The sequence below is a fragment of the Xyrauchen texanus genome, chromosome 23, assembly GCF_025860055.1.
Source record: "Xyrauchen texanus isolate HMW12.3.18 chromosome 23, RBS_HiC_50CHRs, whole genome shotgun sequence".
NCBI lineage: Eukaryota > Metazoa > Chordata > Actinopteri > Cypriniformes > Catostomidae > Xyrauchen > Xyrauchen texanus.
Genome location: NC_068298.1, coordinates 34,224,776 through 34,244,135, shown reverse-complemented (window position 1 = coordinate 34,244,135; position 19,360 = coordinate 34,224,776). Strand labels below are relative to the sequence as shown.

Here is a 19,360-nt window from a genome sequence, read left to right as displayed (position 1 = left end):
TCTTTGTCCCTTCACTTTCTTCTCAACCCTTTTAATATAATGCACGGGTGTCAAACTCAAGGCCCACGGGCCAAAACCGGCCCACCACTGGCCCACACCTAAAATGTATGATGGAAGGTAAATGGAACGTCTCACTGACCAATCAGTTAGCTCTTTCGCCATGAATATTAATGAGCCTTCCCTGGAGCTCATTTTACTCTCTCCAAAAGCGAAACAAAACAGCGCTACCCAGAACAACTATCAGCTCTGGTCAAGCGGCGTGAGCGCAGAGAAGGTGCGTTCATTCGCATACCACTCTAAACCGTATAGCGCACATCATTATCAACAGCGCTAACTGCTGCTGCGTGATCACAGGCCAGATGCATTTGTGCTGGACTGCAACATGCTGTGAACGGATGAATTTGCTAAAATGAACCAGACTTCTTAATGCTGTTTCCTAAGGATGACCCACTCACAGGCCCACGTGCAATCAGCATGAATAAGGACCCTGCAAAAAAATTTTTTTACGTTTTACACATTTTACCCTGTCTAAAACAGATTTCTAATTTAGATTACTAATCTCCCTTTTTCTTTCTTGTCCTCCACACAAACCATTTCTCAGGTCCAGGGCTTTGTAAGACCATTCAGAGTTTGACGCTTGGCCCCCATCAGGAGGAGAGTGGGATATGCGACAGCGGGGTGGAGACCTCTTTCTAGAACCCCAGCCTGTCTCGCTGACTCTGCATCTACGAACGCAACGACTCAAACTGAGGCCTGACTCTAAAGACCAGCTTCTTCTTCCTCACTACAGCAGCATTGCCACTCAGCCTGATGCCACACCTCCAAACGCTTTGATTGGTGGACGTTAAACAGCCCAATGCAGACACTCCTCAGGCACACCCGAAATGTAAATGAGGGAAATCTGAGGATGTTAACTGAGGAGTTCTCAAACTTTCTGGCCATGGGGATATATATATATATATATATATATATATATATATATATATATATATATATATACAGCTTTTAATATGAATAAGTACCAAAAAGCACTTATTTGTACATTTTATTTTTAACTTGTATAAGAGCTATATTGGCTTGGCTATTTTTTTTATATTACTAAATAGCTGTGTTTTCATTTGTGGTTAAGCTGAGTGAGGATTTGACTGAGAATATCCAGGTTGCTAATATCTGTGCAAATGTGCATTTGATGCTCCTTCAGGAAACGCAATATTTACTCTCTTGGGCCTTATTTGCTAAACATTATTGCATGAAATAACAGTTTCACAAATAAGAAAACAATTTCAGTGCATGCAGGGTGTTCTCAAGTAGTTTTCTTTCTTTTTTCAAACAGTCGGATTCAGGAACGGCACACTCCTCACACTTTTCTATTTGGCTAACCTCTTATGCAAAAGTCCTGATGTAGTCCAGCTTAAGAGGGCTTTTCTCTTGGTGCTGGATCATGCAAGATGCACACCTTAGCCATGTGTGGAGGATAATTATAGTATCATCCTAAGAGAAAAGAATCGTCTATTGGATTACCATGACTCTCTGGACCAATCAGATCCTTCCCTTCATAAAAGACCCTCAGAAGCACACACACACACACAAAACATGAAGCTTGTTCAACTGCTGTTTCTTGCCTTTTTTCAGCTGTGATGCACAGCATTGTTTAGGATTGGATTTTTTTTTTCAAATTATTTTTAGTGGTGCTACCTTGAATTTCTGCTCACAGGTTCTGATAAAACAAACACGAAACGTCATAAGCTTTGAGAGAATATCCTCTCGTTCATCTCCACATAATTCATTAATTTCTAAAAACAGGAGGGTTAGTCCTGGGCAGTTAAATCAGCTGGTTCTAAGCGAATAAGAGTGTGAACTAATGTTTTTCAAAAGAGTGTGTTTGACTAGATTATGATCTGGACTGTGTCTGTGTTTGATTCATACAGACTTTTAAGATCTGTACGGGGTGTGTGAATGGCGATCGTAATAACCAGATACCCCAAAATGAAAATTCTGTCATCATTTACAGAATGATGAAGATTATTAAAAGATAAATGTCTTTTTTTGGGTTCAACGGATGACACAAAGTCATTTGGAATGACAGTGAGTCAGTGATGACAGAAAATGATTTTGGGATGAACTGACCCTTTGATCTCAGGTTGTTTAGGACAGAATATTGCTCTTATAATATCTGGGATCAGTTCTGAACTGTTTGTTCAACGTTACGCAACAATATAAATGCAGACCTTAACCAAGATCAACTCTCTGTTTGCTTTGTGACATTTTCTAGACCTGATCTTTGGACTGATGGAGGGACTTGTGTGACACGAAAATGCTTTCCGCCATTGTGATATTTTTATAGTATAGTGAATGCTAACAAGAGCAACATAACTCCAAACCAAAGGTTTGTCAGGCACTGTAATCTATTTATGTCTGTACCCTGTGAAACAGTGTTGTACAGAGGGAAAAATGTGTGTGCTTTGTTACTGTTGTTATTGTAATACTTTTATAATAAAATTATTAATTGTTTGTAACTGTTTTGATGTCATGTATAACTTGTGTTATATCTGTAATGATGTACATATTGAATATCTACCCCCCAATAACATTATAAACGCTGTTTTATTCTACATGGAGAGGGTCCCCTCATGGGGGCTGTCATTTTAGTATCACACAGCTGAACACTACTCTCTTAAACTCAGTAAATACCCTGTTATTGCACAATTTCACTCATGTATTAAATGAATTATGAGTCATTCATGAGTAGTGAATTTCAACAATGGCATAGGTATCTAAAAAGTATACATTTTGAATGATGCTGCATTCACGCGGGTAGGGATCACTCTATGCCCAGGATGACACAAACGAAAATGTACTGAGTGCTCCTTTGACCAAGTCAATAAAAGTGTCAGTGAAGTGAATGCTAGAGAGGAAATATGAGAGAAGTGATGTTTGAAGAAAGCAGAAAAATGAAGGTAAATATCACTTGTGAGCAAAATATTTTTTATAGGGCATCAAGCTGTAATTTTGCCAAGTTATGCAAAAAGTTTGAATATATTATTTAATTGTGTGTATTTTGAATACATAAAAAGTTATGAAATTAGCAAGACAAGGGTTCAGCCATTATATATTATTTACACAATATATATATATATACAATTAACACAAGGTTTATTTCTATTTCTTCTGCTCAAAGCTTGCTTCAAACTTACTTCTCTGCCTGCTCGTATGAATGTAACACATCATAAGAAAGTGTTTCACTGCTGGATCACATCATTTATATCTATAAATGTTTTCCATCTGAAAGGACTAAATATTAAATTATACAAATGACAATAAAATACAAATAAACTCTTCAGTAATCAAAATACATTTTGAATGTAACTGTATTCTAATTACCAATTATTTAAATTGTAACTGTCGTGGAATACAGTTACTTATATTTTGTATTTTAAATACATAATCCCATTACATGTATTCTGTTACACCCCAACCCTTATATATTTATATAATAAGAGTTAAAAATATCATTTATATCACATCATTTCCACCACAGAACTATGTTAAACACTTCATCATTTGAGATGTGCTTGAAATGACACTGTGGTGAGAATGTGTACTATGCAAAGGTCTTAGGCACAAAAATGTTTCACAAAAACATTTGTCTTAAGATGTTATTATCGATTGATTGATTGTTTGATTGAATGATTGATTGATTGATTGATTGATTGATTGATTGATTGATTGATTGATCTAGATTGTTTTAACCCAACTCAGCATGTTGATTTTCCCACCCACAAATCTGGCCATACATTGGATTTGGTATTTTCTGTGGTTGCTTATATAGACCAACCTTTCAACAGTGACCATAAGTTATTCACATGTGATTCTACTGGTCTCTTCTTTAAGATCTTCTAAGGAGTGTGTTATTACCTTTAGGAATATCAAGCAAATTAATCTGCTCTTCGACTCCATCGCTGAGCTTCAGGTGTTCAGCTCTGTTGATCTCTATCATAGTTTTTTATGTGGTTTGCACCCATGAGAGAACAAGTTGTTTCGTTCAGTAAATCATCTTCTTGGTATTGGTTGGAGTTGAGTGCACTGAAAGTCAAGGGAAAGAAATTTGAACAGCAGCACAAAAAAATCTGGTCTCATTGTTCATAAGCTTATTTTAGAACAACATCAGACAGAGTATCACCATGCCCTCAAAATTGCTAGGGAATCACACTATTCAAATATGGTGCTGTTAATCCTAGAATGATGGTTAAAACTATTAACAAACTTCTCAAACCTAAAAACACAACTATCTGTTCTTCTGTTGAGATGTGTAACAATTTTCATAATTTACTGAAAAAGTTCAGAATATATATAATTCCATTGCCTCTGTTTCTTCTTTTCTATCTGTTGAGATCTTATTAATTCCCTGTCTTTTCTAATTTTACTTCTGTTAGTATTGACGTTATTTTAAAATATGCTTTCTTGACACTCTGCCAACAACCATCCTTAAGGAGTGTCTCACATTTATTAGCCCACATATCACTACAATTGTGAATAAATCTTTGAATTCTGGGATAGACCCTTTAGCCCTTAAGACAGCAGCCATCATACCAGTCCCCCCAAAACCTGCATGGGCGAGATGCTGCAGACTTGTCAGACTACAGGCCTATAGCCAATCTACTCTTTCTGGCAAAGGTACTTGAACGGGTTGCCGCTGCTCAACTACAGGATTATTTGTCCCTAAATAGTTTACCGTAACCTTTTCAATCTAGATTTCGATCAGGACACAGTACAGACAAGAGGCAAACAAGCTGCTAGCCTCGTCCGTCCCAGAGCCTGCGTTGCCAGCCTCATCCGTCCCAGAGCCTGAACTGTAAAATTCAGCCTCTTGGAGGAGGAGAAAGTTTTGTGTTTACAATTCTCTAACCATTGACATGACCACAGAGGTCATCTCCAAGTCTCTGCCCATGTACACGACCATGAAGGTCGTTTCCAAGTCTCCGCCCATGTGCATGACCACAGACATCGTATCCAATTCTCTGTCCTTGTACACAACCCCAGAGGTAGTTTCTGAGTCCCAGTCCATGCCCACGACCACAGAGGTCATTCCCGATTCTCTGTCTATGCCCAAGACCACAGAAGTAATCCCGAGTCTCAGTCCTTGCCCCCGACCACAGAGGTCATTCCCGAGTCTCTGTCTACGCCCAAGACCACAGAAGTAATCCCGAGTCTCAGTCCTTGCTCCCGACCACAGAGGTCATTCCCGAGTCTCTGTCTACGCCCAAGACCACAGAAGTAATCCCGAGTCTCAGTCCTTGCCCCCGACCACAGAGGTCATTCCCGAGTCTCAGTCCTTGCACCCGACCACAGAGGTCATTCCCGAGTCTCTGTCTATGCCCACAAACACAGAGGTCGCTCCCAAGACTCTGCTCATGTTCAAAACCCCAAATGTCGCTCCTGAGACTCAGCTCATGTACACGACCACTGAGCTCTTTTCTCAGTCATCTAGGGCTCTTAGTTTCAAGCCTCCCTCGGCTTCGCCTTCCACAACTTTGCCCCATGTCATGGCCTCCAAGCCCGAGTTCCAGGCCATGTCACAGCCAAGCTTCAGTCTGATCCATGCAATGTCTCAGCCAAGCCCCAGAATACTCCATACCATGTCACAAGCAAACATCTAGGACCCGTCTCTGCTCCACGGTCCAGGCTCGCCTCCGATCCACGGTCCAGGCCCGCCTCTGCTCTACCGGGGACCTCTATCCCTGCAGCTCCGCCTTGGTCCTCATCCCCATTGGTTCCACCCCTTGAGCCTCTCAGGGCCCTACTTTCCATTGGCTTTGCCCTTTTCCCACATCCTGTCTTGCCAGGCCACGCCCCACACCCTGTCTCGCTAGGCCACGTTTCAAGAAGGAAATTGATAGTTTAATTCACCAAACTGGCATTCAATGGTCAGGACATTACTGATGTGAAAAACAGCACCATCACTTTTAAAAAAAAAAAGTCATTTTTGATCAAATCTTGACAGGCCCCATTTCCAGCAGGCATCACTCTAACACCTTATCCTTGAGCAATCATGCTAAATTGCTAATTTGGTACTAGAAAATCACTAGCAATTATATCAAACACAGCTGAAAGCTTTTTGGTTTGTTAAATGAAGCTTAACATTGTCTAACATTGTAAAAAATTGCAAAATAGAAACAACTTTCTCTAGAAACTCATCAGTCAATCATTGTTTTGAGGAATGAAGGCTATACAATGCTTGAATTTGGCAAACACTGAAGATTTCATATAAAGGTGTACACTACAGTCTTCAAAGGCAAACGACAACTGACTGACTCTAACAAGGACAGAAAGAGATGTGGAAGACCAGATGTACAACTAAACAAGAGGATAAGTACATCAGAGTCTCTAGTTTGAGAAATAGACACCTCACATGTCCTCAGCTGACAGCTTCATTGAATTCTACCCGCTCAACACCAGTTTCATGTACAACAGTAAAGACAAGACTCAGGGGTGCAGGACTTATGGGAAGAATTGCAAAGAAAAAGCCACTTTTGAAACAGAAAATCAAAAAGAAAAGGTTAGAGTGGGCAAAGCAACACAGACATTGGACAACAGATAATTGGAAAAAAGTGTTATGGATCTTAACACCATTGAGCTTTTGTGGGATCAGCTAGACTGTAAGGTGTGTGAGAAGTGCCCGACAAGACAGACACATCTATGGCAAGTGCTACAGGAAGTGTGGGGTGAAATGTCACCTGAGTATCTGGAGAAACTGACAGCTAGAATCTAAAGGATCTGCAAAGTTTTATTGCTCCACGTGGAGGATTTTTGATGCGAAATCTTTGAAGTAGTTTAAGAAGCATTTTGAAAAAAAAAAAATCAAATTGTTATAGTTATTTTTCACGTTATTAATGTCCTGATTATACATTGTGATCAGTTGAATGCCACTTTGGTGAATAAAAGTAAACATTTCTTTCCATAAGAGCAAAATATGTACATTATTCCAAACTTTTGGCCACCAGTGTGTGCATATATAATGCTCTGATGTCTTGTTTTTACTTCAACTGTATTGTAGAGAAAAGTGCATTATAGATCAAATGTATTATTATTACCTATACAAAGATAGATGATATACTTTAGATTAGCTACAGTTGTAACAAATGCTCTCCTTGTCTTTACACAGTCATTGTGGAACATAAGAACAATGTATGCTGGTTTTTACATGTATTTTTTTGGTAGACAGATAAAGGCATCTCATGTGGAAAGAATATTTGTGCAGTAAAGCCTAAAGTGTTACAACTGTACTCGGTCTACACTAAAGTCTACCTTTGATGCATGTACAAGTTGGACATTGTTAATGAATTTAAATGAACAAGTTAGAGTGTGGAAAAATATTTGACGAGACATAACTTCCTATATACTGAGCATACGCTACTAGTTTTTATCCATTTATCGATTTCCAATTTTTTTGACTGTCACCAGCAGATGGCGCCCAATCTTTCAATTTATTTTATTTATACTTTAATTTATCCTTGATTGACACATTTTTATGAACCTCTTATCTTCATATTCGACAACGGCTTTTTATACAGCTGCAAGGTTATTAGGCAAAATATTTATGTATTATTTTTTCATCAGTTTCTAAATTTTTCTCCCTAGGATGAACCAAGAACAGCATCCTGGGCCTTGCCTACTCAGTGGGCTCAGAGGATGAGGGGCCCACCCATAATAGTTTTGGCATGGATCCCGTGTTTTTAACTAACACGACTGATATATTCAGTTTGCACACATACAGTCAATCTGCGTAATGTGTTGGTATTATGTACAGGTATGCTCAAGGTGTGTCATCGATGTGTTTAGCAATCTGATGACACATGGCCAGTTTTATGAGCACAGGAAGCATTTGATCAAAAGAGCTTAGGAACATGGTTGCATCTGAATGCATAGAGCCTGACTGTCAGTGTATACTTATAGATTTTGTTTGGGAACAAATTTGTACCCAAAAGTAAATGGGATTCAGATTAGGGTGTGGGTCAAGCTAAATTGATAGTTGTAATAATTAGCTTTATATATAAGCAAAAAGTGTCTATGGTATGTCCCCACTTGGATAGCTAAGAAAACATGTATGAAAACATGTAGTGTTAGGGTTAGTCCTATTTGATTAGCTGTTTAAACAATACAAGTCTGTGTTATGACCCCATTTAAACAGCAAGCTAAACATTGGTGCAGTGTCTGTGAGTCTGGATTTTGATATCTTTATAGTAAATATAATACATTCTAAAATGACAAACATACTTCCAAAGGTTACATTACTAAAATAACAATATATGGGCTAAATTATATCTTAATTAAATATGTCTTTTACGTCTTTCGGTGTCCGTTAAAATAATAGTTCACCCAAAAATGAAATTCTCTTGATCATTTACGCACCCTCATGCCATCCCAGATGTGTATGACTTTCTTTCTTCTGCAGGACACAAATTAAGATTTTTAAAAGAATATTTCAGCTCCGTAGGTCCTCGCAATGCAAGTGAATGGTGACCAAAACTTTGAAGCTCCAAAAAGCATATAAAGGCTGAATAAAAGCCATAATACTCTAGAGTTTTAATCCATGTCTTCAAAAATGATATGATAGGTGTGGGTGAGAAACAGATACATATTTAATCAATTTTTTACTATAAATCTTCACTTTCACATACCTCTTCTTTGTTTTTGGTGATTTGCCTTCTCCATGCATATTGCCCTATACTGGGCAGGGTGGAGAATTTATTGAATAAAAGGACTTAACTATTGATATGTTTCTCACCCACTCCTATCGTACCGCTTATGAGGCTATGATAACCACTGGAGTCGTGTGGATTACTTTTATGCTGCCTTTATGTTCCTTTTGGAGCTTCAAAGTTTTGGTCACATTCACTTGCATGGAATGGCCAAACATAGCTCAGATATTCTTCTTAATATCTTCGTTTTTGTTCAGTAGAAGAAAGAAAGTCATACTCATCTGTTATGACATGAGGGTGAGTAAATGATGACAGAATGTTAATTTGTTTGGGTGAAATATCCCTTTAAGGATAAGGTTAGCGTGTAGTAACTTTGCCTAATTTAAGAACAGAAGAAATCCTTTCCATGATGAATTTACCTCATCTTTGTGCATATATGTAAATAAATGTGTTTAAAGGCCTATATGAGATTAGATTGATCGGATGGCGTGAGCTGTGAGTGGAACTGTCGCCTCTGAAGAATATCTAAATGAGCCGCGCGCGAGCGAGCGAGCGAGCGTCGACGCCAAAACGGAATTCCGCATTCTAAAAACAGCCTGTGGATCCTGCTGGAGCTCGTGTGTGCGTCCTGCTCTCACTCTTTCAGACTGGAGCTGTACTACAGGCGGAAGTTATGGTCGCTTGTGCTGGAGAAAAATCACATCTGCTGAGAAAGTGAAAACCAGCATAAACAATCATCAGCACCCGTTTGATTTATTTATTTATGTTACACTGTATCGATACATTGATATAGTGTAGCCACACGTCGGGTTTCCTATTGTAGCGTGAAAGAAGAAAAACATTCACTTTATTCAACAATGTCTCAGCTCGGTTTAACATAACTGGAACTGCTGAATCACATATGTGACTCTCACAACAACGAATGTTTGTATTTTACGCTGGATTTAAATAGAAAGAGAAATGGCAGACAGCGGTAGGGTGAAACACGACAGCCCGAGCTCGAGCCCCGGAGCCGGGGGGAAAAGAGTGCAGCAGTCGCCTGGTTCAAAGGCGCGGTACTCGATCAACGCTCCCGGACACTGCTTTCGGAAAGTGACCCTGACCAAACCGACCTTCTGCCATCACTGCAGCGACTTTATATGGGGGATTGTCGGGTTTGTTTGTGAAGGTAGGAGGATGCTTTATAGTTTCAACTGGTCATCGTATTGCTTACAGTTAAGCAATTTGAACACAAAGTTTGTTTAAATATGTAAAAAAAAAATACAATGATGGCAATACCATGGTAGTGAATGACTACCAAATTAATATACCATGGTGTATATATATTGCACAAAAAGTACAAAGAAAAAAAAACCAAAGATGTTTTTCTAGGATTTAAATTCAGATATAATATATGCTTGTATATATTAAAGTACCATTGTATTACCATCCAATACCATAACTGTACCATTTCACATGTCCAAAATGAGCTCTCTCCTTTTCCCTTATTAGCATTTTAATTGAGCCCTAGTATTTGTTTCTATAGTTGATCTTAATGCATTTTGGAATGATTGAATAGCTTGTCTACTAACTCGAAAAGACAGATTGATACTGATCGATCCTGTACACTCCTCCTGTCGGACAGGAATCCTTAACTGGCTGGTCAAGTGTAGGAGGAGACTTTGATTAGATCCTTCTAATTGATGGAGCGCAGTGACAGAGAGAAAAGATCTCTAACTGTTCTCATGTTTTCATTGCTGCAGTTGGTTAAATGTTAACAAAGCGTCATTCAGAACAGTTAATGCTGCGGCAATCCCCCCAAATCAACCTAGGATTAAACCTAGGTGATGGTTTACTTGATTGTTGCTTCTATCCATGAAATGCTTTTCATAGCACAACTTGGGCCGTTTTTATGGAAGGCTGCATTACAATGTAGGCTAACAAGCCTGGTACAACTGATGTGATCGATATTGAATCATTGATGCTATGGATCAACATATTGGAATGTGCAAGAGAAACAAGGCCATTGTAAACTCAGATGTACACATTGTTAATGTATCGATTATATGACAAACTTCCATCCAGCACTCTTGTCTTCCAACAGTTAGTAATCCATAATATTGACACCTTCATTTCAGTCCATGACACACCTGGATTACTCTGACAGTGTGATCTGATAAGGCCGAAACATACTCTTTGCAAGTGAATGCAGGTTGACCATGCTTAACATGCATTCTTTTTTTTGTAATGAAAATGTTTTATTGATTCAAAGAAAATGACACAACAGAGTAAAACACAACATATACACACCGAATCAACAGTTAACTTTTAACCCTCATTAATATCCCTCCCCAAACACCAACCCTACCCCAAAGAACACCCCTGTGGTCAAATAAAATAATACACTCACACACACACAATAAAAAATAAAGAAATTAATAAAAAATAAATATATAATAAACATGCATTATTAAACTAAACGTTTCTCTCTTCATCCCTTCTCCTAGAGTCCCCCAAAACTGCCAAATACCTACCCCACTTCCTGAAAAACAAGTCCTCTAGCCCTAGCCTTCCATCTATCATCTTCTCAAAAGTCGCCACCCTCCCCATCTCCGCACACCAGTCCGGAAATGGTTGCACTCTGTCTGACTTCCAACACCTTAAAATAATTTGTCTGCCAATCATCACGCCAGTCAGGACCCAATTTTTTTTATATTTGTCCCCCGAATTTATAACTTCCCCATCGCCCAAAATACAAAGTCTGGGGCAAAGTCAAATTTGAGTGCCCAGAATGTCACAAATAATTCTGAACCTTTAACCAAAAATCTTGGATCTTAACACATCCCCAAAAAATATGGGTTGCGTCTCCAAATTCTGATTGGCATCGCCAGCAGGTGGGTGTGTCTTTAAGACCAAGCATATATTATCCAGAGGGAGTCCAATAAAATCTTTGTAAATTCATAAATGTACTAGGGCTGGGCAAAATGGCAAAAAACATTATCACGAAATTCTTTTTCATATCATTCGATATTGATATTTATCACAATATTCAATCACATTTGCACATTTTTTTAATTTTCAAAAATGAAGAGAAAACAAAATCCTAAACAGTCTAAATAGTCTTTACAAAACTGCATTGGGGGCCCAGACACCTGAGGGATCTTCTATGGAAAATATTACAATATTTTATAGAGTTTATCAATTGAGTGCAGTTGGATATGAATGTTATAAGATGATCTGTTCATTTTGAATCATAATGACAGTATATAATATATATATATATATATATATATATATATATTATTTTTTTACATTAAAATAATTTGTATATTTCTTTATAAACAGATATCCATGTATGGGGGCATATAAGCCCTTGTGATTGAGGAATGATACTGTATGGGGGGGGTTCAGGTAAATGTAAAAGTCTGAATGGACCATTTTTCTATTTTCAGAAAAACTAGGCTTCAGAGAGACTAGGCTACAAACTAGTAATTATTGTGTCTTTCATCCTTGTCAGAGCTGATGACATCTGAATAATTTCACAAAATTAGAACAGAAATCTATTTGTTTATTATTAAAGGCTTGGAACATGCTGATTAATAAAACTAAATTTAGAAAGAAAAAACTTTATGGTCTAAAGGCGCTCTGGAAACACGCAACTCATGTTTACTCGCATGTGGGGAAAAGAGGATGCAGGTGCGGCCCGGGACAGGGCATCAGTGAAGCGTGTTTCAGTGCTAGAGAAACAATTCAAGAATACAGCGCAGAAAGATCAGATATGATGTAACCGGCACTGTTGTTTTGTCACAAGAGGGCGTAACCGTCGTCTTGGAGTCAAGATGGAATCAAACTGGGGTCCGGAATGCGGTGACCTCCATAGCGGCAATAGCAACTGCATACAGTGTGGGTCTGCGTTTCCAATGACGCAGAAGAAATCCGCACAAAGCCACTCCCAACGCTAGGAACCACTTGCCCCGCGCTGCTGTCAATTTTACAATCAACCTCGCAAGCTTGATGCTCGGCTTCCATAGGAAGGAATTGAAAGCGCTCGCTCACATTCGTTCAGCAAGTGCCAGTGGAAACATACGAGTAGAAAGCCAAACTGCTAGTGTTTTCAGCAACACGCATGTCTAGATGTAGAACACAGGCTAAATATCGTAAATTACTTAAAAGCTTATCGTCGATATCGTGGAGTTTTTTTTATTAATAAATATTGATATCGTTTTGTCGCCCAGCCCTAGTATCATATAATAAAATAGGGATATATGATTTCCTTTTAGAGTTTAAAAACAAAAAATATCGCACAGGGTTCAATATTGTTCATCATATTTCCAAAAACGTAAACGTTATGTATAACAAATACTTAAATACTCGCTCTTTTGGGTCAACTTTATCTTGGTGGGTTTTACATTGACACAGTTGTCTTTTGACCCCGGCCAACCTGAATAGTTATTATATATAAGAGTATATATAAGAATATACAATAGTCCTAAATTCTTCACTTTCACACGTTATGTAAGGGCTCTCCGAGGCACTAGCCCTTATTTGGCATGAAGGAAGACCTTTGAGTTCTGTGTTATCTCCATCGAAATCGAGTTAGCGGGCATCTTATCTGAAGCTTGTAGGAATCCATAATGACCAAGAACATTTGGCTTTACGCATGCATTAAATTATAGTGAAACCGGTGCACTTTGCATTCACTATCAAAATCCTTTGGAACTAAATTTAGTTTGGCGCTCGCATTACAGCACTTCAGAGCAGTTAATCTTCCCGTGCTCTTCAGGAGTTGCTCTTGCCTTGTTGTGGCTAAGTGAGATGGTTGGAGTTAATTTAGAGTTTCCACATATTGCTATAATGATCAAAAGAGATTCAGTGATTTAAGACAGATTGCTTTCATACCGATTGTGAACAATAACCCATATCACCTTTTCAAGGAGATTCATTTGTTGACTGGTGGTGTTTGGAAAACAGCTTTCACACCAATTAAAAAACCGAACTTGTTGTCAAACGAATACAAGTCTGCTTCAAAAGTTGTAGTGTCAAAGCTCACTTAGACCAGCCAAAGCACAAATAAACACATTTATGAGTAGTACTCACAATGATGCTGATCTGTGGGTTAAAAACATTTATGTCCAGCTGACTAACGGTACATAGAGTCTATGTAATCGTTAATGGAACCAAATCCGCTACCATCTGAGGTCTATATATATATATATATATATATATATATATATATACATAGGCATTAGATTCCCATGCTCATATAGTGAATGTAAACTAGAGTAGCTGCTCTTGCCCATTTAAAGCCTGTTGCTTTTTCTTAGGCAGATTAATCCACAGTGTTATGCCAGGCTTTGACCACAGTTTCTGTATGAATGTTTCTGGCAGCGAGCAGCAATACTTTAAAGGCAAGCAGATTGGATTTGTGTTGTCATAAGAGATTGGCAGGGCAGGAAATCAGATGTTGATTGACAACGTGTATGTTACCAGGCAGAGTAAGGCAGAAATGAGACGTTTGTGTTGCGTAATGCACTGCAGTGAAGTCGTGATTGACTCTTTCAGGTCGGCATGGCAACACTTAGTCCAATGGAGCGGGGAGGCAGGCTGGATGCTGTAGCCAGACAGACTGAGAGCAGAACATAAACGGACATGTATGGTCTTCTTCAAGCATATATAGTGTGCTTAGTGCATTGGTTAAGTGGTGTTTTAGTCCCACTTTTTACAATCCAATCATTCTGAATAGATCAAATCAGGTGTCGCCCAACATTTTTCCTTTAATACGTCACATAATGACAGTAAAATGGATCGGACTGTTTCATATTGACTTTAAGTCTACAAAAATGCCTAAACAGTCAGCTCACTCAAATGATCTTACAAAAAATAAAGTTTTTTAAAGAAACAAAGCAGTTTGTAATTTGCTGAATTGCATAGTAACTACTACTCTTACTATTGCTAACATCTCTTTAAATGCTCATTTTGTATATTTAAACAAATTTCAAGCATTTAAGATTAGTTTTTTTTTTTTTTATCAAGATCAAGATTTTTGTTTAAAATGTATAGAAACATGCATTCCAAAATATATTTAACCCTGTTTTTAAGATTTACGCATTTCAATTTCATAACAAATTGAATTGAGTGATTATTAAATATAATATGAATTAAGAATTTTAAATGAATAATGATTTACAGGTTATTAAAATGTTTCATTTAAATCATTCTAGTAATAAGTAAACAGGGACCTATTCATTTTAGGTTTATTATATTCATTAAAAAAATCTAAGGCGTTCATTTTAACACAAAGAAATTGTATAATTTACGTTCTGTAACCGGTATCCCTTTTTTTCTTAAAGGTATAATCCACCCCAAAATTAAAATTCTCTCATTATTTACTCACCCTCATGGTATCCCAGGTGTGTATGACTTTCTTTCATCAGCAGAATACATTTGAAGAAAAATATCTCAGCTCAGTTGGTCCTTAAAATGCAAGTAAATGGAGATTTCTCTTTTGAAGCTCCAAAAATCACAGACAGTCAGCATAAACGTCATCCAAAGCAATACGATCACTTTTGGTGCGAAAAAAGATCATATTTAATAGAGGTGTGAATCTTCACTGGCCTTACTATTCAATTATGATTCAGAGGGTAACGATTCGATTATAAAATGATTCATGATGCATCACGATGCATCTTGTCTTTCAATATCTTTATTTTTTCAGTTTCTTCCAAATTAACTCAGTTTCTTCACTTTTTACTCTGTTTTTTCCTTTTCCAGCTTTTTATTTAACAGTTTTAAAAATCAGAACGAGTCATTATAACTTTACATAAACTGATCTTTTACATTCAGTATGAGCTGTGAACAAAACATGAACATCCACAAGATTAAATAAATGGTTCTATAGTTTAAAAGATTATCTCAGGTTTTCAGTTTCTTTTTTAGAACCTTATAAAAAAATCTCTTTTAAATGCTCAAGAAAAATAATATTGGTTCTCCATCAAAACACACTGAATACTATTAATTCAACTGATTACATTATTAATTTTGCATTGTAAATCATTTCATAGTATTTAATTATTATTTAAAATAAATCTATGCCATGCTATTCATTTTCATTTTTAAGCTCAAATGGAAGTTGCTGGTCCAGGATGAGAGATATATCTGCTTCTATGAGAGTGCAGCTGTCAGCTGCTCCTCTCCTCACCTGCACAGGTGATAGTAAAGCACTTTAAATAGTACAGTTGTTGCTTTAGAAATGTATCAAGCGTCCCGTATGCACTGTTGTATCTGTTTGTTCTGTGAGTAGAAGAAAACGAAAATTTTATGAAAACAGCACCAACATCTCCCGAACAGCTGCCTCGTCATTATTTTCTTCGGTGTTTTCCCCATTGTGTGCAAATCAGTGCAACTATGGGTGTGAGCTGGTCTTTCATGTTGTTTGTTGGATTCTTATCACGAATAAACTCTCCCGTTGCTATGTGCGAGGGTTTGTGAAAGAATTTTGGGATCGTAGTTTCATTCGGGCACAAATGGTCATGTTTGATACAGTTGGTCTGCAATCAGTCGTGTTTGTGCACTTGACTTTACTGTATGCACTTAACTCACGTCTTTGTTTCCACATCTGTCTTTGTTGTGCACCCACTGCTCTGCTGTGATATAAACTGAACTATAAATCGATTCTGATTCTTTTGAGAATCATTTGAGAATGAAACGTGATGCATCGCTGAAACTATTTTTTTCCAACAGCTCTTATATTTAAGTACTTTTTAACAAAAATTCATCTCTTCCAGAAAGCTTCATGAGAGAGTGGAGATTTTAGACTTAAAATAAAGTACTTAAATATTTATCTTTTTTGCAGCAAAAGCAATCGCATCACTTTAGAAGACATTCATTTTACAGCTGGTGTCATATGGATGACGTTTATGCTGACTGTCTGTGATTTTTGATCTTCAAAAGAGAAATCTCCATTTACTTGCATTTTAAGGACCTACTGTGCTGAGATATTTTTCTCTTTTTCTTCAAATGTGCTCTGGTGATGAAAGAAAGTCATACACACCTGGGATATCATGAGGGTGAGTAAATAATGAGAGAATTTTCATTTTTGGGCGAACTATCCCTTTAAGCTTCTGCTTTTAATCACCTTTTTGCCTATTAACTATTTAATTTTAAATGGTCTTGCTCTTGCGGTGCAATAAATACATTTTGTAAAAGTACAAATATTCCAAATACTTTATTCCTTCAGTTAATATGTCATATAAACGGCACGCATAATAATAAGCCTGTAAAGCAAAATACTTTTTAAGATCATGAGAAATAAATTCAGTGTGTCTGAATAGTTTGTGTTACAGTGTGGCACTGTAGTTTCTGAATTTTCTGATTACACGTGATTGGTGGGCTTCACAGTGTGCGAGAACATGTCTATTTTCTTTAGAATGTTTTCAATGCTCTTGGTCTTTGTGGTTATGATAGTGAGAGGAGCTCAGCCTGGCCAGCGAGATCACTTCCTGTCAAGCAAAACCAACAAATGCACATGTTCTGTCTGTACCGCGTGCCAAAGTGTGCTCTGAAAAGAGCATTACTTGGGCACACAGTGAACCAGTGGTAGGCAGAGTGTGATGACTAGTTGCTTGATTTCTTCTCTATCCACAGAGACAGACTATTGGGGCAAATTGTAATCCTGCTGCTGCTTTGATATGTTAATGTTTAGGAAAATGTGCCTGAAGTTAAGACACCCTCAGGCAATGTGATGTGTGTATTTGTTTTCAGTGTTAAATTATGTACTTCTATGTCAGTCTAAAAACTATGAATAAGCTATTTGTGTGTTGACTTCCCCTAACACTGAAGTCTGTATTTTCTGCACCACTATTGTCACCAAATGGAATTAATTACAAATAATCACTGTTTTCAAACAGATTCCAAAAGTCCTCCTGTCTTCCATTGGTTGTACAAACAGATAGTCCCACCCCAAACTCACACCATTGGTTAAAAAATGTTGCCGTGTCTGGCTTTATGGGTCACAAGACTTGCGGGGGGTGGCAAACAAACAAATTGGCCCGGTTGCTAGGGAGGGTAGAGTCACATGAGGTAACCTCCTCATGATCGTGATTAAGGGTTCTCGCTCTCAGTGGGGCATGTGGTAAGTTGTGTGTGGATCGCAGAGAGTAGCATGAGCCTCCACGTGCTGGGAGTCTCCACGGTGTCAGGCACAATGAGCCACATGATAAGATGTGACAATGGCATCTGTAATTGAAAACTGTTCATTTTGCATGATGCTTCATCCACAACACTAGGTGTCACTATAAGTCCAAGATGACTCAATCAAAAGTTACTAAGTGCAACTTTAAGGACAGTCTTTTACCTTTGTCTTTTTGTATGATTTTCAAAAAGCCTACTTTTCTGTGGAGCTGCACGATTTGGATAATAAGTCATATTGCAATTATTTTTGAAAGATTGCTATTTTAAACTGCGATTATTATAAACAAAACAAACAAATAATTTATTTCTTTTGACAAAAATGTGGAAATGTTTTACTCATGTTCTACTGCTAATAAAAAGGTTTGCAAAGTTTTGAATGTTCACACCTGAGTCCTCTAAAAAGAAATAAACTTTGACTTTTTTTACATCAGCCACGAACAAATAAATAAATAAATAAATCAAAGAAACGTAGAGAAAAAACCCACACTGTGTTCTTCATATTCACATTGTACCTGTCCACTGTATACATATTTTTGCCCACTTTGTGAAAGGGTCTCATACCACTATTCATCATTATTATTTCTGTAACAGTCAAATTGAATAATAAATTATTGTAATTTTACAATGGTATAATTATTATAAAATAGTAATGCATTACTGCAATACATTTTTAACATGCTCCTGGCTTTGCTTTGTGCTCAAGTAAACCAAAGAGTTCTTCAATGTCATGTTTATAATTTACAAATATAATGTGCTCAGCGCATGTAAGCAAACAGAACTGAATTCAGAGCTTATCTGTTACTCTGAGAACCACAGAACGGGTCTGAAAACATGGTAATAATGCACTAACATGATACAGACAGGACAGAGCAGTGCATAGAACCTTTGAAGTGGGCAGCGCAAGCAGACTATTTATGTAATTAAATCGCTGCCCTTTGCGGTTTAATAATCACACAAGGTCTTATCACGATTTCAATTTCATTTTGGTGAATTGTGCAGCCCTACTTCTCTGCTTTAAATCATAGTTTGTAGTGTTATGATTTACCTTGGAGGTGGTTGATAAATAGCTTGGCTCTTTTATGAAGGATTTTATGAAATCCCTATGGAACTATTATTGGGAAAAATACTTCCGGAACCATGACAGCTGAAAAGTGCGCAGGTACTGTTGCGCTCTATTGTTTATGAAGGGATGCATCATTATCACTACAGTATTTCTATTGATCATGGGCTAAAGGGACTATTTGAATACCTAAAGCTATTAAACTGTAGCGTGTAACTCTTTCTTCTGCATGTGCCACGTACATAAATGATGCCTCAAATCATGCAGCTTGTTAAGGAGGGGTGTGCTATTACTTTTCAAAGTGTTTGGATTTAGGTTAGATTTTTATTTTGGGCTTTGACGGATGGACCCGAGACATACTGTATAATTAGAGGCTTGGGGGTGGGCTCTTTTTAGCAACTACCTAGCAACTCCGAACACCTCAGGATTTGCA

General features: G+C 37.6%; 2 protein-coding genes across 3 annotated transcripts in view; both read left to right on the top strand.

Annotated features, from left to right (window-relative positions):
- The window catches only part of LOC127663299 (nuclear factor NF-kappa-B p105 subunit-like), a 42,747-nt gene extending 40,144 nt beyond the window's left edge, over window positions 1-2,603 (top strand). For both annotated transcript variants that reach the window (XM_052154817.1, XM_052154818.1), the window contains exon 24: window positions 602-2,603. In XM_052154817.1, the coding sequence (XP_052010777.1) occupies window positions 602-696 (95 nt within the window). In that variant the 3' untranslated portion in view covers window positions 697-2,603. The remainder of the gene's footprint in view (window positions 1-601) is intronic.
- Window positions 2,604-9,316: 6,713 nt separating this feature from the next.
- LOC127617124 (diacylglycerol kinase theta-like) overlaps window positions 9,317-19,360 on the top strand; it is a 53,603-nt gene continuing 43,559 nt past the window's right edge. Inside the window, exon 1 of the mRNA XM_052089026.1 lies at window positions 9,317-9,867. Coding sequence (XP_051944986.1) covers window positions 9,660-9,867 — 208 coding nt within the window. The 5' untranslated portion in view covers window positions 9,317-9,659. The remainder of the gene's footprint in view (window positions 9,868-19,360) is intronic.